General features: G+C 38.7%; 1 protein-coding gene across 4 annotated transcripts in view; it reads right to left on the reverse strand.

Annotated features, from left to right (window-relative positions):
• Positions 1–9,711: 9,711 nt before the first annotated feature.
• MED24 (mediator complex subunit 24) overlaps positions 9,712–26,677 on the reverse strand; it is a 66,871-nt gene continuing 49,905 nt past the window's right edge. Inside the window, exons 19-26 of one of the 4 annotated variants that reach the window (XM_032235417.1) lie at positions 25,240–25,415; positions 24,404–24,668; positions 23,482–23,663; positions 21,531–21,624; positions 15,629–15,728; positions 13,847–13,924; positions 11,964–12,112; positions 9,712–10,146 (exon numbers count right to left, since the gene is read on the reverse strand). In XM_032235417.1, the coding sequence (XP_032091308.1) occupies positions 10,030–10,146; positions 11,964–12,112; positions 13,847–13,924; positions 15,629–15,728; positions 21,531–21,624; positions 23,482–23,663; positions 24,404–24,668; positions 25,240–25,415 (1,161 nt within the window). In that variant the 3' untranslated portion in view covers positions 9,712–10,029. Of the gene's footprint in view, positions 10,147–11,963; positions 12,113–13,846; positions 13,928–15,613; positions 15,729–21,530; positions 21,625–23,481; positions 23,664–24,403; positions 24,669–25,239; positions 25,416–26,677 lie in introns of all 4 variants that reach the window. The other 3 variants (XM_032235416.1, XM_032235415.1, XM_032235414.1) reach the window with 3 other exon arrangements.

Genomic DNA, 26,677 nt, shown 5'->3' on the forward strand with positions numbered 1-26,677 from the left:
CAAGTAGTGTATTGTGCCTGTGAGAAGGATCTAAGGCAAATGGATGTTGTATGTATATGTTTCTTCTCTCCCACCTTTTTCTCAGCAAGTTACTGTACATCTGGCATGCGTGTATACATATATCTGAAATACATGTGAAAAACAAATGTCCTGATGAAATGCATTTTAGAATATTAGAGGAACTGGCTGAAGAGTATTAGTTAACTCTGAGGAATTCTGAGGAATCCTGGGGTAGTGTCAACAGATTGGAAGAGTAAATGTAGCATTTTCAAGAGGCTCAAGTAGTTAGTCCAGTAAGCCTAACCTTCCCAGAAAGATGTTAGAGCAGGAAATAAAGCAGACCATTGTAAGTATGTTGAAGGCAATGCTGAGATTCATAAAAACCAATATGACTCTGTCAAAAATAGATTGCATGAGACAAAAACCCTTCTCTTTTAACAATTTAACAATTGGTGAATCCAATGCTGTTGGTTACCTCTCTTCTGATTTTAGCAAAGCATTTGACAAAGTTCCATATGGCATTTTGATTTGGGTGGCTCTGTGGTAAAATAGGTCTCTAACAGATGGGCTTACCACAATTAAAGAAGTAGAGTAATTAAGTAGCATTAATTACTTTACTTTGGCTTGGAAATCAATAATTAGTGGGGTCTTCAGGAATCTGTATTCTGATCAGTATTGTTCAATATTTTTTTATTAAAATCTTGGATAATAGGATTGAAGGATGCTTGTATTTTGGCCCTTATCAAGATGACAGAATACAATTTCAGTCTAACCTGGATGGTTTGGAAGATGTGGCTGAGATGAATAATATGCCCTTTAATATCTTATTAGCAAAATGTGAGATAGATTAAAAAAAAAGATGGGGAAATCATGACTTAGAAACTGTATCTGAGAAGAGCTTGAATGTGGACATTGATCAGTGACCACAATGATCAGGTAAACATTGATACCCCACAGTCACATGATCAAGATCCAGACACCTTGCAATTGGCTCACACTTACAATAGTTGCAGCATCCCACGGTTGTAAGTTGCTCCCGCTGCTACTGCTTTTTCTCCCAAGGAGCCTAGTTATGGAGCATGCAATCCCGGAGATCTCATACTCCATAGTGTGTACCCATCCGCATTCCATAGCAGATACACACCTGCCTGGCTGCTTCATGCAACAGCATGGTGGCAATAACACGTCATTCTTCACACAGCAGTTACTACCCCCAGCTGGTCCATACTGGCTGGGGAATTCTAGAAACCAAAGGCTGCATATCTTAAAGTTGACAAAAGTTGAAAAATACTACCTTACAATATTAAAGATGAACTTTCTGTAGTATACAAATATTCTCTGGTTAATAACAGTAACTGAGACCAGAATTTTCATCACTAGGCTATACAGTCATAAAACACTATGGCTGCATCGTTTAGAAATGGCAATCCCAGTATTCCTGATAGTCATTGTTAAGCAAGGACTACAGATCCTTAAGTAAGTCCCAGGTGGCTTACAAGCAGGGAAGCGCAATGCAAGACGTTGTGCACAAACACAGTGGGGTTGGGTTGCTAGGAGGGGAAGGGTGTGAGTGACATCAGAGCAATTAGCAGCCTTCCTTGGTGGTTTCTCCATTGACTTTGCTTGTGAAAAGCTGTAGAGGGAAGGTTACAAATGGTGACTGTGGAATGCTGCAACCATCAGGTGTCCAGATTGTAATCACAGGTCTGCTGGGATGGCTGGAAATCATAACTATTACTTACTAAGAGCCATGGCAGCACAGTGGCTAGAATGCAGTACTGCAGACTACTTCTGCTGATTGATGACTGCCTGCAATTTGGCAGTCTGTATCTCACCAGGTTCAAGGTTGACTCAGCCTTCCATCCTTCTGAAGGCCTCCAGATTGTTGGGGGCAATATGACGACTCCGTAAAACCGCTTAGAGACGGCTGTAAAGCACTGGGAAGTGGTATATCACCCCACTGTAACTCTGAATGGTTGCTAAAAGAGTAGTAATTAAACAAGGTCTACTTGTATATCTACCTGTAGTCTTCGACTTATAAACATTTGTTTACCAACCATTTCAAGTTACAATGGCATAGTAACTCTATGGTCATATGGTACAAATTTGGGCACTTGGCAGCCAGAATATATTGTTGCAGTGCTCTGGGTTCACATGATCACTATTTGCAATCTTCCCAGCTGACTTCAATGTGGGAAGCCACATTTGCTTAAGAACTGCAGAGATTTGCTTAACTGTGGCAAAACTAAGTTATAAAATCAGGCATGACTCACTTAACAACCAACTTGCTTTGCAGTGGAAATTCTGGCCTCAATTGTGATCGTAAGTCGAGGACTACCTGTAATGTTTATGTTGAGGGCAACCATTAGGCCTCAAATATATTTCCACCTTTTTTTGTAAGCCTAAACTGAAAAGTTATAGATCAGTGGCAACTTGAAATTTCAGGCTACAAGACACATTTGTTCAAAATGTTAAATAAACAGTAGCACAGAACATCAAATCAGGCAGTTTGCTATATGAACTTCCATTTACCTTTCTAAATGAACTTCCCATTTATCTTTCCAAAAGAGCTAGTTCTTTTTCTTACTACAGTGGTGAAATTCAAAAATTTTCCCTAGAGATTCTGTGGGTGTGGCTTGGTGGTCATATGACCGGATGGATGTGGTTTGGTGGTGATGTGACCGGGTAGTCATGGCTGCACAATTGACTCATACACAATGTAAAAGCAGCTAGATTTCACACAAAGTGGCCCCTGCAACAAGCAGAAACCTCACAGACACAACTGATTGTCACATAGCTAACTGTCGGAACTTTAAAAAAAACCTTTTAAAGCATTTTTTTTAAACTACCAGTTTAGGCGAACACACCCGAACCTATAGCATTTCACCCAGTGGTGGGTTCCGAATCCCGTTGCAACCATACTGGTTGCAACGGGGCTTGGCGTCCACTAAATGAACCTGTGCAGTGCGCACGCATGCATCCTTCCCTCTTGCGACGCCTCCGCAATGCTCCAGCTGCTTGGCAGAGTGTTGAGCAGGTGCCGTGAGCTCTGTGCGTGGAAATGCCGAAGAGCTCAAATATAGGTAAGGAGCTCAGGCGGGCAGGTGGGCCCTCCGGAGCACCATACTGTAATGGTACCCGGTACTCCGGGCATGCACCGGTATGCCCGTACCGGGGCGTACCACCTGCAACCCATTACTGATTTCACCCCTGGTTTGAAAACTAACAAATAGATGCCAGTTCCTAAATTAATTGGTAGAAGACATATTGGGAAATAAAGAGGCTGGCTTTATTTCAATGTAGCTAATAAGACCCTCACTTCTGAACAAGGGGTTCCACTGCTGTTTCCATTGAAGTGTTTTTCCAATAATTAATTTAAATCTGCCTTCCTGTAACTAAAATCCATTATTTATATCAAGGACTCTGAAACATGAAAGAACAGGTCTTAATTTCTTATACATGACTTCCTGGTATTAAAAGAGTGCTATTATATTTTCCCAACATTTTTTCTTAATGAAATCAAGGCTTTGTTCATTCAATCTCAATTTCTTAGTACCTGGTTGACCTTATTACCCCTCCCAGAATCTCTTCCAATTTCCAAACCTTCTTAATATGAAATGCTCAGAATCGAACAGAAGGTTTGAGGGTGGTCTGACCTAAGTAGAATAATTACTTCTCATTATGTGAAAACCATTCTTCTGCAGAGGCACCGGAGAATTGCATTTGCTTTTAGAGACATGATGAAGAATTTAAAATGAAAATAAATTGGAGATTGGTTGAAATGAAGAAAGAGAGACAGAAAGATGATACTTTTAGAACAACTACATTAAAAGTAGATTCTTTACTCGTAATTCTTACTCATTTCATGTATTTGTCTAGGTAGCTTTCTTGGTTAAAGGAAGTGCCACTGCATTTTTCTAGGTTTTTTTCACAATTTCTCAATTTAATCTGTGGCCCAGGAATTCCCCAATGAATTCTTGCTGAGCAGGCCTGACCTTGCTTGACTTTGAAACTTGAACACTACTAAAATACAAGCAGAAAACTATTTGAAAGGTCACCAGTTAATATAAGAAACATTAAAAAAAACCACATAGTATACAGAATGGAAGAAATAGAGAAGAAAAAAAGAGACGAAAAAGGTGGGAACACAATGCATTTTAAGCTTGTACTTTTTCTTAGCAATTAAATGTGTTTTTATTTTCCATTTTCATTTCATACAGTCACATATATACTGTGCATAACCGGGGCCATATAACATTAAACAATAAACACAGCCATTCCTCTTGTCAACAATACCCCCCAAAATAGAAACCCAATGTACCTCTTCGACCCTCCATACACCCTTTCTTTCGCCCCCCTCCAACTTTCCATCTTCCCTCCAACATTCCCCTCTACCCTACTTCCCCTTCCCCTCTACCACTCCTCTCTCCCAGTATACTCCCTCCCTTCCTTCTCACCCTCCCTCCCATCCTCTCTCCCACCCTCTCTACCCCTCTTTCTTCTATCCTTCTACTCCTCCCTTCGGTGTATTTCTACTATCTATTAATATATTCAGCTATTTTTACAGTGAAATTAAAGAACAACAGTATACAAGTGCAGTCACGTTACTTTAAAATCTAACACATACTATATATCCCCTCTCCCCCCTCCCCCCTAACACCCCACCTCCCTTCCCCCCCCCCGACTTCCCAGAGCCCGTACACGGTATAGGTTTTTAACAAATACAGTCTAAAATATATTAAGACAAAGGAAATAAAAAAAAGAAGTTAATAACATCTCTGCATTAAACTCAGCTTCTTCCTGTTGCACTAACTTTAAGCAGTTTACATTATTCCTAATCTTAAACATAGGCTATCTGTAATTTCTTAGTCCCGTATTTGTTTTGTATATAGTCAATCCATTTTTTCCAGTCTCGTTTATATCTCTCATTTGAATGGTCTTTAAGATATGCTGATATTTTAGCCATCTCGGCTAGGTTTGTAACTTTCAATGTCCATTCTTGAGTTGTAGGCAAGTCTTCCTTCTTCCAGTATTGCGCCACCAACAGTCTTGCTGCCGTTATTAAGTGCAGAACCAAATTAGTCTCTACCACTGTAAATTCAGTACATATACCTAGTAAAAATAACTGAGGAGTAAACTTTATGCTTCTTTTAAAAATATTTTGCATAATCCACCACATTTTTATCCAAAATGCCTTAACCTTTTGACAAGTCCACCATATATGAAAATATGTAGCATCGAGAGAACCACATCTCCAACATTTAGGCTGTACATTCGGGTACATAGAAGCCAGTTTTTTAGGATCTAAATGCCATCTATAAAACATCTTATAAAAATTTGCTCTCAGATTTTGTGCTTGTGTGAATTTCACATTTCTTACCCATATTCTTTCCCATGTGTCCAACATTATTGGTTCTTCAATATTTTGAGCCCACTTTATCACACAATCTTTAACTAGTTCTGTTTCCGAATCCATCTGTATTAGTACATTATATATCCTCTTTATATGCATTAAACTTTGATCTCTTATTTGTTTAAACAAATTATCCTCAACTTGGATAAAACCACTTTTTTGGTCTATTTTCCACCTGGCCTATAATTGGCCATACTGGAACCATGTTTGAACTACCTTCTCCTCTTTCAATACCTCTAAGGATTTTAGTTGTAGAACCCCCCTTTCCAAAGTGAGAAGTTGTCTGTAGGTGGTTCTATCCTGTTTTTGTGCTATATTCATATTTTCAATTGCATGTCTAGGAATTGCCCACATGGGTAATTTGTCATTTAGTTTATATTGATATTTTTTTCCAAACCCACAGTAAAGCATTTCTTAAGAAATGACTTTTAAAATTCTTATCCACTTTTTTGTTGAATAACAAGTAAGCATGCTAACCATATCCTGGGCGAAGCTTGTACTTTTTCTTAGGAAAGGGTTACTAAATATTTCACAACTTTTATACAATATTATTAATTTCTGAGAATGAATATGAGAAACTGTGAGCATTAAAAAAGCACTCTATTACTGAAATTAATTTTTTTCATTACTGTTATTCCTACCTAGCTGCTTTACTTTGCTTTTTTTGCCCGCTATTAAGGTTTTGATTGCTTCATTGTGCAATTTAAGTACATTAAATGAAATATTGCAGCATTTTAATTCAGCGAATAAATTAAGGTCATTGTTCATTCAATATTTAGGAAGAATTTTCTTCAATTCCCCATTAAGATCCAACTTCACCCAATTACCCTTCAACCATGAACAGTAATATTGCTCTCTTTAGCAATCAAAGCTTTTAAATTTCTGGTTGGGCTGTCAGTTTGTGCGTGTGTGCGTGCATGTGTGCACATGTATCATTTTTATGGATTTATGTTGTACTTTGTTTTAATCTAAATTATGGAGATGGGAATTGTATGTCACTTGGCCTATTCTGGTTAGTTTATTAGCTTTGTACGATTAATCAATGCAAGCATTCGAGGTTATTGCAGGTAGTAGCCTTCTTCGCCAATCCTTTGTCACTTAATGGAGGCAGAATTCTTCTATCGAGAATGCTACTATATAGGAAAGAGGAAAACATTGGAAGTTTGGTGACTATTTATACGTATCAAGTCTTAAAAGAGTGTTTCTGCAAATGTGGCCTCAATTATCCCAACACCTTAGATTAACCAACACAACTCTCAATCAACTGTTGCATTTCTAGTTGCAGTACTGCTTAATAGTGGCAAAAAAAATAAGTTACACAATTCTTCCATACATCTTTCAAAAGTCATCAACTCCAGGAAGTTGCATTGGCCAAGTATTAGACCAATCATCTAATTTTTAAACATTTCATTCACAAGAAATCTGAAGAAAGATGCAAGTAAGCATTTTTGATTACAGTATAACTGCTGTCTTGTGTCAGCCTGAGTATATTCCCTAAAGTGTCATTGATGTTCTGCAGGCTTTCAAGCTCAACCACTGCTTCCTTCTGCAGCTAAACAGGAAGGAAACACAACTCATGGTCCAAGAGCAGCATGTTCTTCCTAGACTCAAAGCTAACCAGGTCAAAGGAGATCCCTTACATCAAGTTCAAACCGCAATTCTTGTTAAATTTCCTCATTTGGATTGGATCAGCAGTATTCCTCTTTTGGGATTGGCCAACTTTTTCATGTGATTAGACCACTGCCTAGTTGTCTCCTGCCAGCCTGCTTGCTGAGGCAAATATGATGATGATTTCATGCACCAATCAAATTGTGTACAATCTGACTGGAAACCCTTACGTAATACTTATGTAAGAAAAGTATTCCATTCACGTCTTAGGAACTGAACTGCAGTGGGGTTGCGGGTCGTAGGACTACATTCAGGAGAAATGATGACACCCACAATGTTCTTGAACAAACATACGTAGAAAATAAAATTGGACAATACTATTATAATAATCATGTCTCATTTGTGGAAATATTACTAAGATTTTTATACTAAGTACGAGAATAGAAAGCACAAGCCACAGGTTTAATTATAGGACCAACAAAAATATCTTGTGGGTATACAAGTGCATGTATGCACAGGATTAGAAATGCACTAGAATTCTATAGTACATCAGACTAGTGGTAGAAAAAATGCCAGAGATAAAGCAGAGAAGTAAGAAGAACAAACACTTAAGTCAGGTATTATGACTACTGGACCTACTGTATATTTTAAAGTCAGCTTAAAAATGGAAATTGGAACTTAATGCAATCTCACTAGGAAGATGTTAAAGTTGCCTGATTATACCTAATTTTCTGCAGAAAAAAAAAAGGAAAAGGAACAATTGAGCATCAACTCATTCTGCAAACAGAAAGATTGGCTGCTATCTCAGATTATCATCGGAGGAAGCAGACAGGCTCCAGGCAGACAGCAGAAGTGAAAAGAACATGGCATGTACAATATTTGCAAAGATGAAGAGTCTTTTTAGATGGTGTACTTGGCCACAAAAGTCCATTAAAAAAAACCCCAATACATGTAATCTATAGTTATCACAGCTGCAAAATGACAACTTATAACTATGGGGGAATAAAACAGAATAAGGTCCTAGATAGAATGGGACAACACATTGTGGACGATTTGCCACGGGACAACTCACCACAAAATTGCAGTGGGGGGGGAGGGGGAGCTTGTCTTGCTTTAGGCTTGAATCTTTTCAAGTGAGAAGTCTCTGTGGCTCAGGTGAGCTAGAGCATGGGGTCCATGTGGACAGAAGGGCTGCTGGGATTCTGTGCTCTGGCTCACCCCTGCCACGAGGACTTCTAACTTGAGAAAGTTCAAACCCAAAGCAAATCAAGGCCCACTGCAATTCTCTTCCAGCAAGTTGTCCTAGACCCAGGCCTACGTACTTTCTGCACTGTGTCACATAACAGACTATACTTGACAGCAGGAGGGGCTATGATTTAATATGAATAACCCTGCATACTTTCACTAGCAGCCTGCCTGTTTTGTGACAGAATTCTTAAGATGATATGTTGAATAGACACTTCTTATTGAATCAACTCTATAAGACAATCACTTTTTTGAGATGCAATGTCTTACTAGTAAATAATTACTTTAGCCAGTGTATTTTTTTAAAGTATAGTATTCCTCCCCTGTCAAAGAAATAAAAAAAATACATGAGGTGTATTGTGTTGCTCATATTTAAAATGAATTTTCAGAAATTCTGAAATTTCCAAATTGTATTGGAATTTGAGATTTTTTTTCAAGCCAGACCAAAAATCTAAAACTGTAATAAAATTTAATTTTGAAGTACATTATGCAAGTTTTGTACTATTTCAAATCAGAAAAGTTCTGTTGATATGTGAGTTCTACAAAAGGAAATAAATTTGACAACACTGGGAATTGTGCTATTTCAATACATGCTCTTATTTTGAATAAAGTATTCTGTTTAGTAAATCTTATGAGAGGGCATGGAGTTGTGTTATTCGTTCAATATATATGGTTTAGGTTCAGGTTTATATGGACTTATATATATTGAAGGCTTGAACAAAGCACACAATTCCATGCCCTCTCATAAGATTTACCAAACATAATACTTATTCAAAATAAGAGCGAGTATGTATGTATGTATGTATGTATGTCTGTCTGTCTGTCTGTCTATCAATCAGCAAATCCAGAAGCCTTGTGCTTTGAACATAATTCTACAATAGTCCTCAACTTGCGACCAAGTCCAACATTTCTATTAATAAATGAGAGTTGTTGAGAGAGTTTTGCCTCAATTTATGACCTTTCTTGCTAAGTGAGGTGTTAAGTGAATTACTGTATCTGTTAAGTTTGTCACACAGTTAAGTGACTTTATTGACTTCCCCACTGAATTTGCATGTCACAAAGTTGCAAAAAGTGATCACTTACCTCCGGCAACCATCATGAGTCAATTGCCAAGCATCTGAATTTGGATCACGTGATTATAGAAAATTACAATGGTCAGTGTAAAAAACAGTTGTAAGTCACTTTTTTCAGTTCTGTTGTAAATTCAAACAGACACTAAAAGGACCTGTTGCAAGTCAAGGACTATTTATATTTAAGAAAAAGCAGAAAGGACAATTTTTGATAAAGTTCTATGCAATTTTAAAAAAAAATATGCAACTGTTTTTTGAAACCAATGATAATTTGTCAATTAAAAAATTTATATCAACAACATCTGATTCCAGTGACATTGACCAAGAATGCAGCTCCTTTTGGGCATTTGATAATAAACAGGAGGAAAATGTTGCTTATAATATAAGGCAAATCAAAATAATTTTTATTTTATTCTACAAATATCAAGGAACAGCTTATGAGAGGTGTCACTGGCACTGTGGACGATGCTATTTGAAAGCAAAAAAAAAAAGTTCAATACTTGGTATAGCAATTGTGGCAAGTCCCCGTTGGGGAGTTCTGGACTGCACTGGAAGCCAACTTGGTTATGTACTTCATCAGTATCTCCCAGAGGTGCAGCTGCTGCTTCTGTGGAACAGCTTTGAAAAGAGTTTTCTCCACTGTTTCCTGTCTCTTGTGATTTTGCCTCTGGCCCTTGTAAGGTAATGGGAAGATCATAAGGCAGAAATGGCTTGGGCAGCCACTCGACGACCCAGAGGCAAGCTGAGGTCTGTGATGGCCAGTACGATTTTAGGGCTGGACATATTTGATGCTTTCACCAATTCCGAGACCTGGCCAGGAATAACAAATAAATCAATTGACCAAAAGCATACAGTAGCAAAAAGCCTCCTCCAAGTAGCCCACATCTCTCTGAAGAATCAATCTGTAAAAATTAAAGCTCTTATCTATAAGTAATGTTGAACTCCTTAGGGCAAGCTCTAGAAATGTATGTATATACCGTGTTTTCCCGAAAATAAGACAGGATCTAATTTTCTTTTTACCCCCAAAATAAGTGCTTGGTCTTATTTTCAGAGAGGTCTTATTATTTTTGAGGTGCAGGAGGAGCATGGTTACCTCATGTCTGCTGCTGTGTTGCAATATTTTGGAGGAGGGTTTATTTTCAGGGGAAGTCTTGTTTTAGTGCATGCGCTCAAAACCCCCGATTGAGCTTATTATCCGGGGAGGTCTTATTTCAAGGAAACAAGGTATATATGTACAGTTCATTAATGCATATGTACATCTTTATTATCTTGGAACAGTTTCACAGAAATATGAATATTAATAATTAAAATAAGATATTACTTATTGAAAATATTAAAGAAAAGTATGTGTGAATTTTAAAAAGAAAATGGTATGAATTTCCTGATCTGGGTTTCTTCCGTTTTCTTGCTTTTTGGTTAGTCTTAGTTTTATATGCACCATACTGCATATTATTCAGTGTTTTATGGCTGGTAAAGAGGAAGATAAAAATTACAGATGTGAGTGAGAGTAAAGAAGAGCCTATGTGAGTTACTTTTACTAGTGAAACTTAATTTAATTGAGAAAATTATGAGAGCACATTTCTTCCAAAGTTCCTTATCCTGGCAATTAGTAATAGCTAGGATCCATCTTAATAATTTTTTGGGGGGAGGGGGAGAAAGTTATATTTGCATCCTCAGTGTGTAGGAGCATATCTTATAGGGCAAGAGTATGCTGGGGTGCAAGATAATCTCAGATTTTAGTTTGCATAGAAGAACATAATCTCCCATGGGATAAAACTGGGATTTGGCTGTGTGTATGAAGCATTTTTCCTCAAAATAAAGAATGGATTGTATTTTCCCTTAATAGATTTTATACAAATATGGAGATACTGTATTTGATTTGAGCTTTTTAAAAAAATGGTTGGATTCAAGAAATACGTATAAATATTTATAGTTTTTATAATATTTCCATACATTAGTAATAACAAAACATTTATACAGATAAAATATGCCATTCTTTTATTTTCTTGCATTTTTAATATCTACAAAATTAATATATTTCATTTTCTAACATCTAAAAATTATGTATTTTATTCTGCAACCCACTGCATGTTTATCCCAAAAATAATACTCTGCAATGGGCCTAGTTTCAGATAACACAAAATGATCCCCACTTAATACATCCCAATTGCTTTCAATACTATTATTTTTTGCCAACTGATTCCCTCTAGTGTCAGAAAAATCAAACAACATATAAAGGAGATATTCTTACAATTTGCAAAATGCTGAAAATTTGCAAACCAGAGATGGCTGGTGCTTTAGCAGCCCACATCCCCAATAACAATGACATCCAGAAGAAATCACTTTGAAAGTGATACTTTAAGCTAGGATTCAAAAATGCAAAAATCTATTATGCAAATGTAGAAAGTAGCTCTGCTTGGGGAAAAAACCACCCCATCCTCGCCAGAAGATTGCGGTCTGGATGGAAGTATCAGAGAATTTGATAATTATTGGGGGCTGGGGGGATCTAATGGGAGGCTATTTAAAAAGGGCATACTACAGGGGGCGCCGTTAAGAAGACACACTTAAAAGGAAAGTTTGAAGAACAATGGGCGACTTGCCTAATAAAAAAAATGGAACTGGCTTACCATGGTGAAAGGCATAAACTGTAGGATGCTGCCACGGCTTCCTTGTTCCAAGCAATCCACACATTCCTCCATGAACCACTGCACAAACTGGGTATGTGTTCCAGCTGTCTTGGCTCCCAAGATGGAAGAGATCAGCAAGAAGAGGTTGGCTGGGGAGTATAATGCATATGGGAAAATAAATAATTGTCCTTGGGTGGCATACACAGCAGCAGATAATCCTACGAGGCATCGAAGTCAGGATAAATGTTCAACTTTTCTTGAGCCAAGCTTGCTTTTTTGTAACTACAAATACTCACATTTGTGGTTTGCCACTGACTCCTTAGGTATTTCTAGTTCTGCATAGCTTTTTTAAGACCAGCTAAGGGGCCTAGGAGTTGCCACCTACTGTACTGGTAGTTCCATGTTGATTTCAAAAAAGTACAGCTAGCGTAAGGCCACAACAATGAATTTGGTGCAGAATTTAGATTTTAAAACAGCTTGCTTGGATCACAGTTTTATCTTACAAAGTATAAACTCATGCACACAGATTCAGAAATAAGTCAGTGAAACGTATTTCTTAACAATTCTGCTTGCAAACATACTTAACATCTATTACATTGAAGAGTTTCTTTTATTTATTTATTCTTTCTTTGCATGACATCATTCATTCTATGTTAAGACACCTCTTCAAAATGTTAGGTGCTAGGGTTTTTCAATTCAGAAGCAAGGTTTTACATATTTTTCAGAAGTAATAGCGTGCAAAGAAAAGATGTTAATAAAATCCATCTTAATTCATTATGGTAAAACAGCCATCTCCCATTTTTTTTAGTTTGGAGGATGGGAGACTGAACAATGACTCCTAATTTTTTATCGGTAAAAGCAAAGCTGCAGTGATTATTCTTTCTAAGTACCATATACTTGAATTTCTAAAAATGCCATTCTGGTGAATCTAAAGCTAAAAATTTATTAAATTAAGAGTTTCATTCTTTACCCCATTTTAGTTTTGTCCTCTCCAAATAGTGATTGGTTTGTATTATTGTTTTTTAAATATCTTGTGATGTTTAATCACAATGTTTAATGTGATTAAACATGATAATGTGAATGATGTTTATCTTGTGATAAAATATTTTTCTTTCACTATTCAAAAGTATGATCTAACTCAGTATAAATCATTTATTGAACTTTTGAGACACCAGCTTTTCTCATTGATTCCAGAATTCAGAAAAAACATATGAACAAAAAACATGCCTGCATTTCAAACTCAAAGAGGCTTGGTAATAGTTAAATTTTAATTCCATTGTCATAACAAGAAAGCAGTATCAGCTCTACATTTCTGCACAGAGGGCTGTAAAACTGAGTGGTTAGGGTAAGTGGATAATTTTTGTTAACACCCCAAAGCTCATTTAAAGAACTCAGCATACAGTATAGGAATCCCTTGCCTTTGACTTCTAGCCACAAAAAATTATGCTGACCAGCACAGCTTGCCATGTGATTTGGAAAACTATGTACGGTATTGATTCTCACCTCAGTAATTATGAAAAAGATACCTCAAAAGTCTTTTCTGCACTTCTGTCATGGAATAACTAGGTTATTGTTCTAGAAACTATTTCTTTGTTTAATTCCAGACCGAAATGGCACCTTTCAAACTCTTCTTTATACAATTGGTTATAACTTCTTTGGCATTTAGATGTCTCACAGATTTTTGCTGTTGTGCATGTGATGCTATCTTTCTGTTTTTCTGATCTTCGACTGAAATAAAATATTTGAGATCTCTTCAACAAGGGTCCTATTTATCCTTTTGTTTGGGAAGCTCTTGCACAATATGGACTGCTGGCCAAAGTAATCTTTTGGCCTCCTTGGGGAATTTTGCTCCTGGCGCTTTTAATAAAAGCTGAAGAACTTACCAAGAACTCTGTTAAGGGGATCGCGCATGCTGACTGTGTGGAGTTGCGAGGCAGAAAGCGAGGTGCTCATTGTGCGGTCTGCTGAAAAAAAGAGAAACAAACCATTTCCATAACTAGAAACTTACCTATGAAGATGCAGACTAAATGAGGAAGACTTTTTCCAACCTGAATTTTGTTAGATGCTTTTGTGTTTATGTGCGTGTATTAGCATCAAATGTAATCTTTATAAATAAAATATCTAATCCTCATTAAGGCTCATAAGCACTTTAAAAAAATGGGAGGGCTGCAGCCCAATATTTTGCTTATAAACACCCACAAAAAAAATAAAAATCACAGTGGTCAAGAGCATACTAGATAGAATAATATCTGACAGGAACTCCTTTCCCAAATTTGTCTTCTAATGAGTAGGTTTTTGTAAACTGCAAAAGGCAACCATTTTGTGATAGGGCCTTCTTTCTGCATTCTTTCTAAAGTCTATATGTGCCTATCAATCAAGGAGATTTGCTTAAACAGAACTTCCTGACACTTTCCCTTTTGTGGCAATCAGTCACAGAGCTTTCAGTGACCAAAATAGGTTGCTGCTGGATTTCTGTTTTATCATTATTAAACAAATCAAATTAATGAAGTAGACTGTCGTTCTCAATGTTTGATAGTATTATTCAACTCAGTTTTAACAGTAGTATTAAAATATTTCAGAGTGTTCCACTGGAATCTTCAGGTATACTTCACCATCAGAGAAACTTATACAGCAGGCTTCGTAACAATGGAGACAACAACACTGATAAATATTTAGGGATTGTCATAAGAATTACAAAGGAGGTGGTATATGAAACAATTTAAACAGGTATTATATGATTCAGTCTTTGCCAAATGGTTGTCCAGATTACAATTCCCAAGACCAGCAGATGGCTATGAATTATGAGAATTATAGCCCAGCAGTTTTGGAGAGCACTAGCTTGGGAAAGACCAATATAAATGCAAAATATTATCATGATCATTGTTATGGCTGCTTTATGTTATCAAATGAGTCTAGACAAGGCTATAACTGCCTTTTCTGCTACTCCCGTCTGTCGTCTCCTCTTGGAGGAAAACATCTGTTTCTGATCGCAGATTAATTTTGAAATGGTTCACAATTAAACTAAAGTGAACTATTACCACTTAGGCCATTTGCTTGATTGATCAGCTTCAGAATTCTTTATAACCAAGAATAGACCTATGCGAATAAATAGAGCAGACCTATATACTCTGCACCCTATAACCAAGAGGAAAAGGGGGGGGGGATGGCAGAATTTGAATTAGAAAAGAAGGTTATAATTCCAATTCTGTCATGACTCCCACACACCCACACATTTACTCTTGGTTAAACTATTGACTTTTGTTTTTCCTATTAAGCTCCTGTAACTATTACAGCAGAAAGGAGGAGAACTCTTAAACTTCAATGAAAGGAAGAATCAGCACATTAAAAACTCCCAAATTGCAAAGTTATAGAGGAAAAAATGAAATCATAAGAAAGCTTAATGAAATAAGAGGAAATCGCAAATACTATGACAACAAATGTTGGGCAAGAGTCCAAGCTGATGAACAATCATATTCTTCATCTCTATGAAGCTCTGACTAATGCTGTAAATGGCTTGCTGTCACAGTCATTTTTCATTTGATAGTCTTTTCCTGGTTTTCTTTTTCTGTAGTGTTCTCTCTAAACATTTTTTTTGGGGGGAGGGGGGGGAAATGAGCTGAATAAGGCAAGTTCCAGAAAAGATTCCTCACCGTGATTCCACTTACTGGGGCTAGACAGAACGCTGGTGTCTTCCTCGTTGGAGCTGAGCAGGCGCATGAGTTTTGATGGCTGAGTATCATCCAATGGAAAAAGACTGATATAATCCTGGAAGAGGATGACCCCCCAAGACCAAATTGCAGTTACTGTTAACAAAACGCAAACTAAAGCAGGCATTCTGGGCCTCATCCTCCCATTCAAGTATAAGCTTGTAGTACAATCTCAGATTCCATGTCAAGCAGGCTAATTAAGGATGATTCACACACTGTATTTTGATACTTCCTTCTTTTGCAATGTATGAAGAGAAGTGAGTAGAAAGCCAGTAAAAGTATAAGACAGCAAGAAATGTATGATAGTTAAGAACCTGAGTTGTGGCGCATAAATCTCTGATTCAAAGACCACTGCTGCCCTAACACTCCTTCTGCAAAAGTATGAATATAATACCGACTTATCTTGCAGGACAGAGATAAGTGAAAATTGACCTAATGTATAATGGTAACTCCTAGTTGTCACTAAACTATCATTCATAATAGGCCTAGTCAGGATAGTTAATGAAGGGAGATATTGGGGATGTAGTTCAACAATATCTGAAAAGCTATAATTTTAAGAGGCAATTGTCAATTTACCATGATTCATTTAATGACTGTTTGAAGTTAATAGGATCTTGGAAAGAGCAATGTGTGGCCTGTAAAAACTTTGGCTGTCATAAAATATTGCATTTTACCAGCAATATATCCCTGCATTTTTGGCACTTGGCAACTGGCTTGCATTTAGAACCGACTGCAGCGTCTCTCAGTCATGTGATGAGATTGGCGACATGTTTTTCTACTTTGATTTGGTTATTTACTGTGTGAATCTCTTAAAGACCCTAGGATTTGGGTTTACAACCACAATTCACTTAGCGAGTATTGTAAAAGCAGTAAAAACAATACACAGTGCCTCAACTTACAATTGCAATGACTTATGATCAAAATTCCAGTCACAATTGTGATTGTAAGTCGAAGACTACCTACATAATAGGAACAAGGATTCTAACACTATAATTACAAGAGCTCTACAATAGTTGGGTTTGATTCTATGCTGAGGGAGACGATATCTGTGCTCTCTGCAGTCATGGAGACTTTCACGGACCCAAACCCAGTCAAATTCACTCTCTAGTCACTTTGGGAAATGTTCAATGTAACTATTTTATCAGATATTAGAGAACTTCTTAAGGCAAGCTTAATTTCACACCTGCTGCTAATTTGAATGTTGATTTATTTATTTATATGCCGCCCTTTTCCCCCGAAGGGGACTCATTTACACTTCCCTGCTGCTTTTACATATGAACTCTGCTATAACATATAATATTGCCAGGTTCTACAGAACAGCATTCAAAGTATGTCAGATGATCTGTGCCAGAAACCAGTTTTAAACACCTAGCTCTTTATTATAGAGTGTTCGTTATATTTTTATTATTATGGGGCCTGAATAGAATAAATTAAATTATTAATTTTAAATTGTTAATTTTAATTTAATTTCTAAATTTGATTTAAGTTGTCAATTGAAGATTATTGGATTTCCTATTTAATCTTTTTTAACTTTTGTCATATGTGTTTTTATGTTGTACTGCCCTGAGTCCTTTGGGAGAAGGGCAGCATATAAGTCCAATAAAACCAAACCATATGCATTATGCTTTTTGATTCTCTGTACCCCACCCTTTTTATGTAAAGGCTGTACCCCACCCTTTTTATGTAATAGCAATAGCAATAGCAGTAGACTTATATACCGCTTCATAGGGCTTTCAGCCCTCTCTAAGCGGTTTACAGAGAGTCAGCATATTGCCCCCAACAATCCGGGTCCTCATTTTACCCACCTCGGAAGGATGGAAGGCTGAGTCAACCCTGAGCCGGTGAGATTTGAACCGCTGAACTGCTGATCTAGCAGTAGCCTGCAGTGCTGCATTTAACCACTGCGCCACCAGAGGCTCATAATAAAGGCTTTATTTGATTTGATAAATAGTCTCAAAAATTTAAAATATTATTCAATTGGCCAAAAGCAGAAAAAATATTTTGATTTAAGAAAGTTTTAAATTGAACATATTATTTGATTTGGAATTGGTTACTTTTGATATAATAAAATAGCATATAGTAATTGCACTTAGACTTATATACTGCTTCACAGTGCTTCACAGCCCTCTCTAAGCGTTTTACATAGTCAGCATATTGCCCCCAACAATTTGAGTCAACCTTAAGCTGGTCAGAATTGAACTCCTGGAGTGAGCAGTGAGTTAGCCTTGCAGTATTGCATTCTAACCACTGTGCCACCATGGCTCTTAACACTTGGAGAAACATATATATATAATCAATATACTGCTGGGAAACAACTGAAATGGAACTAAGCCCTTATTAGAAACTGATGCTTGATGAATGGATAGTGAGAAGAAATTCTGCAGGATGCCTCTTTATTGGAAGAAACAAATCTGGATATCGAATGGTTCCAAGAAGTAATCCTCTAATGATGTTACTTTGTGCAATTTGCAAAGTGAGTGGTGAAAACTTTGAAGACTTCTTTTAAATATTGAAGTGTTGAAAGATCAAATCCTATGATGCCATATAAAGGTGTATAAAGTTGGACTATTTGAACATGGATAAGCTATTTGATATTTTTGGTGGCTTCCAGTAGACTTTTTGAGGAACCTGGACTGAAAAGATGATGATTTTTGGATTGAGAATAGAAAAAGCTAGGGTATAGGGAGAAAAAAAAATATCTGTAACTTTACAAGGTGAAGAGGTAATATAATAACCTAGTGAGATGAAGCCATTTTTTTTGTTATTGTTTCTTTTCTATTTCCCCCCTCCCTTCCCCATCCCCGCAGTTTATGACCGTGATGGCACGCGGAGCAATTTCTGAGGGAATACAAGGTATTGCCCTGTTAGCTCCAGTGTGCGCCAGCTAATTTTGGGGCATTTTTCATCCTCCAGAGGCTTTCCTGAAACCTCTGGAGGGAGAAAAATGGCCCAATGGGCAACCCAGAAGTTCGTTCCCAAACCTCCAGTTTGCATTTTGGGCCATTTTTCGCCCTCCCCAGGCTCCTAAAAAGCCTCTGGAGCCTGGGGAGGGCGAAAAATAGACCTACCAAACCCACTGGAAGTTGGAAAACAGGCCGTTTCCAACCCAGGCTCCAAGAAAGCTGTGCACACGTGCACGGGGCAGCAGGGGAAGGGGGCACATGCACATGCGCAATGGCACAGGCCAGGGGGGCATTAAATTAGGGGGGTAGTACACGAGCAAGCATGATAGCGGGTAAGCTTTTGGCACCCGAGACAAAAACGGTTCGCCATCGTTGGTCTATGATGACTTGTTCCTGCTTAGCTTGGGGCAGCCAGCAGGGGGCAACCTTTTCAGCACCATTAACTCAGTGCCGTCATTTTTTTTGCACGGTATCTCAACACCGGAAAGTCACTGTGGGGATAATTTGCTGCCGGTGCTGGATGGAGAGCCAGATGAGCAAGCAGGCTGTCAGAGGGCGGCAGAGGTAGGTTGGCTCCACCACAAATGCAGTTTGGCTGCAGCAGGAGATAGGTGAAGGGTGGGAAGGCAGTGGCAGATGGGGCTTCCTATTTTGATACTCCCCGCTGTTGCCTCTGAGCCTTGCCAAGCTTTGGTCTCTGCCACTCCACAAGCCCTGTGGCTTTAAAAGAAACCTTGCAGAGCCTTGGTACTTAAAAAACAACAACCTTGCAGAGCCTTGTGGCTTTAAATAAACTTTAAATCAAGTCTTGGCACTTGCTCCCGCCTGCCACTGCCTCCCCACCCTCCACCTCATCCCCTGCTGCAGCCAAATTGCCAGTTCAGTTTGGGGCAGAGCCAACCTACCTCCGCCGCCCTCTGGCAGCCTGCTTGCTTGTCTCATTCTCTATCCAGCATCCACAGCAATTTAACCCTGCAGTGACTTTCCAGTATTGAGATATCCTGCAAAGAAATGGCAGCACTGAATTGATAATGAAAAGACTGCCCCCTGCTGGCTTCCCAATCTAAGCAGGAATGGATCATCATAGACCCTGCCGAAAGTACAGAAAAAACAGGGGAGGAAGTAGATAGAATTCTTTATTGGCCTAGTGTGATTGGACACACAAGGAATTTGTTTTTGGGGCATATGCTCTCAGTATACATAAAAAGCAAAGATACATTCACCAAGAATTGTCAAAAAAAAAAGTAGAAAAAGAAATGACAACAAAGTTGGCAGAGCCAAGAAGGCCAGCGCCATGCCAAGCTAGTGGCATGGAGTTCTCTCATTCTGTTTCAGCATTTTTATTTTTAAATGCAAATAGGAAAATACTAGAAATGGTCTTAAGGTGCTACTGTGTGTATTCTGAGACTCTGAACCCATAACACTGTATATGTCTTTTCAAAATGCCTTGTTTTGAAAAAAAGGCTGGCTTTTGGATTTTTTTTTTAAGGTACTAAGCTTCTAGCTTACATGGCTTGAGAAGAAAAAAATAAGACCTCATTTCCATGATTAGAATTAATAACAACCAACCTTCAACATAACAAAAATTATTTTTTAAAGTCAAGATATATTCATGTCTTAAGAGCGCAGAGTGAGCCACTCGGTGCAATTTCAAAAGTCCCATACTCCTATCTAACATTATGAAGATACAGAATATTGCCAGAGTTGGAAGGGACTTGGCGGTCTTATAGTCCAGCCTTCTGTTGAAGCAGGAGACCCTATGGCATTCCAGACAAATGGCTGTCAAATCTCTTCTTAAAGGCCTCCAATGATGAGCACCCACCCGCAAGCCATTCCACCGGTGAATTGTTCTGTTAGGAAATTTCTCCTTAGTTCTAGGTTGGATCACTCTTTGATAACTTTCTTCTTGTTCTGCCCTCAGGTGCTTTGAAAAATATGTTGATCCCCCCTTTGGTGTGACAGCCCCCACAAATATTGAAAAATTGTTATGTCACTCTTAGTCCTCATTGGATTAGTTAGTTTTCATTGGATTAGATATATCTAATTCCTGCAACTATTTTTCAAATATTTTAGCCTCCAACTCAGAAGTTATATTCAGCAGGTTCTGACCAGTTCTAGAGAACCGGCAGCGGAAATTTTGAGTAGTTCAGAGAACTGGTAAATAGCACTTCTGACTGGCCCCACCCCTATCTATTCTCTGCCTCCTGAGTCCCAGCTGATAGGGAGGAAATGGGGATTTTGCAGTATCTTTCCCCTGGAGTCGGGAGGGTATGGAGATTTTACAGTATCTTTCCTCTGTCATGCCCATCAAGCCACGCCCACGGAACCAGTAGTAAAAAAAATTGAATCCCACCACTGTGCCAACCCCCTAATCATCTTTGTTGTTCTTCTCTGAACCCTTTCTAGAATCTTAACATCTTTTTCGTATTGTGGATTTTTATTAAAAAAAAACATTAGATATTTAGATATTATAGCTAAAAATGCTTGCAACAAGTTATTAATCACAAGAATACTGTGTTCTTTTCAAAACTTTCTTGCCCTTATTCTCAAACATTCATTCTTACATTTTTAAGTCCACCAACTTCATTCTCTCTGGTCAATCTCCAGCCATTTTTTATTTTTTCCCAACGTCTTAAAGCAGTGGTCCCCAACTTTGCAGCTTGGTAGTTTGGGGGAGAGGGGAACCGGGCCATGCCAACAGTGGGCTGGTGTGCACGCACATGCAACTCAACTCGTATGAGCAGTGGACCAGCACGCACATGTATTCACATGCAGCTTAATTACAAGTGGAGCTGCACATGCATGGATGTATGTGGCCTGCCATTCACATGAGTTGAGTTATGCACATGTGCACGCCAAGCCACCTCTCACATGGGCCAGTTCTGAATAGGCTGCGGCCTAGTACTGGCTGCAGCCTGGGGATTGGGAACCCTTGTCTTACAGTAATTCCAGTGTACCTCTATGTCTTCTCGGTGTCTCTTTCGCTGCCAGGGAGATACCTGCCCCTTATTGTGGGAGGAATAAGAACTTGAAGCACACCATACAGATAATCTGATTGGGGATAAAAAGAAAGTCAACTTCAAGGCTGGGTTATATTAACTTCTTCTGCTTTTTACAAGATCTAGGAAATGGATTGATAATCTCAAATTGTATTAGAAAATCACAGAATCTTATACCATATTTAGAATCTATCTATCAATAAATAAATAGGCTTCATTCCTGTACTGGACCCAAACCCAAACATTCACTGCTACCCCGTAAAGAAAAAACCTGTGATACTGACCAATAGAAATGTCTGTGTATTAGGGGAAAAAATTCTAGTAATGGTTCACTCAAACAATGGTGAAGCAGTTTTCCTCTATCTGGTGTTCTCCAAATGTATTGGGACTTGCAGATTGGTGAAGACTGAGTAGGTATTAAGAGACTCAATAAACTGAAATGAGTTTACTAATGTCACTCTTTTCACGATACGCAGTTGTATCTGTCCGCCCCATGCCAACTCAATGAAGCGGTGGACGTGATGAACCGGGGTCTTGAAGCCGTTAGGGACTGGATGAGGGCTAACAAGCTTGTACTCAACCCGGAAAAGACCGAGTGGCTGTTGTGTTTTCCTCCCAATAATTTGGCCAGTGTTCCATCACTCAGGCTGGGGGGTCAAATATTACACCCCTCAGACAGGGTTCGCAACTTGGGAGTCCTTCTGGATCCACAGCTGACCTTTGACTACCACCTGTCGGCTGTGACCAGGGGGGCATTTGCCCAGGTTCGCCTGGTGCGCCAGTTGCGACCCTACCTGAACCAGGAGGCTCTCACAACAGTCATTCGGGCCCTTGTGACCTCTAGGCTGGAATACTGCAACATGCTCTACATGGGGCTGCCCTTGAAGAGCATCCGGCGACTTCAGCTAGTCCAGAATGCAGCCGCGCGAGTGATTGTGGGTGCACCTCGGTTCGCCCACATAACACCTATCCTCCGCGAGCTGCGCTGGCTACCTGTTAATCTCCGGGTGCGCTTCAAGGTGCTACTTACCACCTACAAAGCCCTTCATGGTAGTGGATCTGGGTACTTGAGAGACCGCCTCCTGCCAATTACCTCCTCGCGACCCATTAGATCGCATAGATTGGGCCTCCTCCGAGTTCCATCTGCCAGTCAGTGTCGACTGGCAACTACGCGGAGGAGAGCCTTTTCAGTAGCAGCTCCGACCCTTTGGAACGATCTCCCCGTGGAGATTCGTACCCTCACCACCCTCCAGACCTTCCGCACAGCCCTCAAGACCTGGCTATCCCGTCAGGCCTGGGGTTAAAGATTATAATCCATCCCCGCCCGAATGATGAATGTTGCTCTATTCTTTTAATTATGTATTGTCCTATATGTCATTGTACGTTTCCCCTTTCTATATAAGTTGTAAGCCACCCTGAGTCCCCTCAGGGAAAAGGGCGGCCTATAAATAAACTTAAACAAACAAACAAACAAACAAACACTGCAATATTTTTTTTCGTTGTTAGTGTTTCTGAAAAAAAGATGGTGTCCTGTGATCCCAAGACATCATAGCACCTTTTCTAACAGGGTCAAGCAGTTAGATTAAGGAATAACAAGTCCTTAAGAAAAGACTAAAGGTTCTAGTTTTGCATTTAAAAATATACAATCCTTAACAGTATATACTTTAAAAGCTTCATTATTTTGATGGAGTAACAAGATTTTAATGTAGATTAAAGTCTTGTTACTCCATCAAAATAATGAAGCTTTTGATTATCATTATTTCACATCCCTTTACCCTCAATGGAATGCACTCATTTGTAATCATAACATAAAAAAGCTGACTATGCAAATCACAAAGCCCCTATGTATTAAGTTTCAACTTGCAGGAATCTAGTTTTTTGGTGTAGTTCATTGAGATCTGTCTCTTACTTGGCAAGGGCCTTGCCTGGTGGATCCATTAGCATATGCCATTTGGAAGAGTCCGTAAGCAAATTGGGCAAGATATGTCCCAAGAGGGTGAGTGTGAGCTGCTGCATGTCCAAACAAAAAATAGAATAGAGCAACTCCACAGCTCTCATTGCATGCTCTTTCCGTGTCTCTTTCAGGAGTTCCTGAAAAAAGAAGAGAGGCAGCAAAAATAATGCAAAGGCCCTTATTTTCCACTGAATTACAACAATCAGTGTAGATTTTAACCTACCACAATCTGAAAATCCTAATCTGGTTTACACAGTTCATGCATTCAATATGCTAAGATTCATACTTTGGTAAGAAAGAACATAAGCACTGTGATGATCAGACCAAAGACCTATAATCCAGTACTCAGTTCCCACAATGCCAAAAACCTCAGAGAAACCCATACCTATCAGATTTCTCTTCATTTGCTTTAATAAATCAAATGTCACAGATGGACTTTGGAGAATACAGATTTGTGGTAAGTTTACTGCAAGAACTAATGAAGCTATTCCAATGACTGCTGTGTATTAAATGCAAGCTGTATTTATGATGAAATAAAAGTTCAAAATCATGCAGCTTTTTCTCCTGCAACACAATAAGCTTGAGGCATGCCTGTTTTGAACAAAAATAACTACTTCCTTGTTCTAGAAAGAGAATATTCCTGGTTTCAAGGTATTTGCTTCTGAACTTGCCAGAACTAATTCTCACAACAGCCTAACAACAGCCTCCCACTAATGTTTCCAAGCAACTAATCCTGAAATAAGTATGGCCTCTGACACTGGAGCTGATACATAGCCATATTGTAACTACCAATATCCTGATATTCCGATAATTTAGTACATCTTTTTTTCAATCCTCCAAATTGTTGATCTTCACTTATATTTCTCGTTTTCCATACCTTGACAAGATTGTTGCAGAACCAATAGACACCACCCATGTGTAATAGTGTATCAAAGATATGAATAGAATGGCTGTCCACCCAGCCTTTTTCCAGGACTTTGGAGAAGATGCTCATCAGCACTTTTTTAATAGGTTTTTTGGCAGGAAGAAGATTCCAATAGGGCATTGTGTCAACTCCTGTAGCCGGGAATTTGATCTGTGCAGCTGTCTGCTGAACAACATCAGCACACATGTGCTCAAGGATTGAACTCATGATCACCACTCTGGATAGGGAAGGAAGAGGATAAATATTCAGTCATTACATTTGTTTTCTTTTATGGTTTGCTTGGATGTGGCTATGTCATTAATGTTCTAAAACAATCCTTTCCAAAAGGAAGTGGATTTAAAAAAAAAAAAAACTATAGCTTAGAATTGGGGCAATCATATCAGATGTAGCTGGGGGAATGGAATATCAAAAAAAATGCCCTTGCTTAACTCTTTATAGACTACCCTATTCTGCAGACTAGTTTTCATACTTCAAACAACGCAATATATAAATAATGGAGTAAAATTTGAGATTCAGACTTCAATTATATATAAAATACTTTATTACACTGAAATGATAAACTTGCCAATAAGGAGAAGATGTAGATTGGTACAAAGTAGAACAATAAACAAAATCTTGTAGCCTTCACCCTATATTTTAAAATGCTGTAAAGTGCCTCTAATTCTTAGTCACAGGCCATGCTGAGTGGGAATCATGAGGACTGTGATCCAAAACAATGTTGGGAAAGCCTGATTTAAATACAGTATACAATGTTTTTTTCCTTAAAGAGAGCAAGATCTGCTGTTTACCTTTCACTGTAGAATTGCAGGGTGTTCTCACCATATAGGGGATTGCCCAGTTGTCGAATCATCTGCAGTGATTTTTCTCGTTCATCTAAGCCCAGCATTCGGACATGAGCCACAAGCCAAGCCACAGCACATACTGCCATGCTGCATACCTTTCCCTTGATATTATCTGTGATTTTCTGGGATGGGAAAAGAAGGAGTCATGAACATAGCTGAGAATTTTAATACAGAGGAGAAATCTATGGAACAGAGAGAAGAAGACTTATACTGGGACATATATTTCAGGGGTATTCTTTAGTGTAGACTCATGTATCTGAGATAGGCAACCAAATACACTGAATAAATAAATAAAATAAATTTGGGTGTAGTGAAATAAGGAAGACCTTGGATTCTAGTTTCCAGAATAATTTTGTTAGAAATGTGGCAGCATATAGTCCGATAATGAATATCAAATTAAGTGATCAGGATTAAGGGTATGCACACCTTTTTTCACATTTTATATGGAACCGTTCGTAATATTATTTTGTTTAGTGTATCCACAAGGAAATTATAAGCACATTTGGCTGAATATGCTTACATACCTATTTATATATGTAACTTTTATTGAAGCTTTTAATTACAGTAGTAAAAGCAAATACAACTAAATTCAGAGAGAAGAGAAACAGAAAGAAAGAATATAAAGATCTGGCCCCCGTAAACTCCATTTTGGCCTGTGATGGGCTGTGGGAGGCCCAAGGAGGGCCAGACATGGCCTGCAGAGGTTCCATTTCGACCTGTGATGGGCCAGGGAAGGCCCACAGAGGACCAAACGGAGCCTCAGACGACCGGATTTGCCCCTCAGAAGGTCCATTTTGGCTGGCAAAACGCGGCCTGTGAAGGCCCAAAGTGCTCACCGGAGGGGCATACATGGCTGAGAGGCTGGAGAAGAGACTGCTTGCTAGATCTTCACAAAGTAAGTGACCTGGCATGGCATGTTGGGTGCGGAAGCAATTGTGGGGAGCATGAAATATTTCAGTGAGTTGGGGAGGCTTTGGATGATTTTAGGCAGGTGGTCTGTTCCATCAGTAGGCCACCCCATGGCCTTCCCCATCTTGAAATACCTCATGTGCACTTAACGAGCCTCGCATTCGATTGGCGAATGCATAGGTGAAAGGAGGGAGTGATCCTGTGTAAGATATGAGATTCACTCCCCAATTTATGGGTTACAAATGGAATGGGCAAGTTATGTACATTCCCAACTCGAGGACTACCTGTATATCTACTAAAAAGTCATTATCTAAGCCAATGCTTATTATACATATTTCCACTTTGATTCTCAAAGCTTTAACCAAGGTCTATCTGTCTTTCTTTCTTTCTTTCTTTCTTTCTTTTTCTTTCTTTCTTTCTTTCTTTTGGGGGGGGGGTAAATCCAGTAGAAAGTCTTCATCCGGGCCATTCTGTT

This window comes from Thamnophis elegans, chromosome Z, assembly GCF_009769535.1.
Source record: "Thamnophis elegans isolate rThaEle1 chromosome Z, rThaEle1.pri, whole genome shotgun sequence".
Lineage (NCBI taxonomy): Eukaryota > Metazoa > Chordata > Lepidosauria > Squamata > Colubridae > Thamnophis > Thamnophis elegans.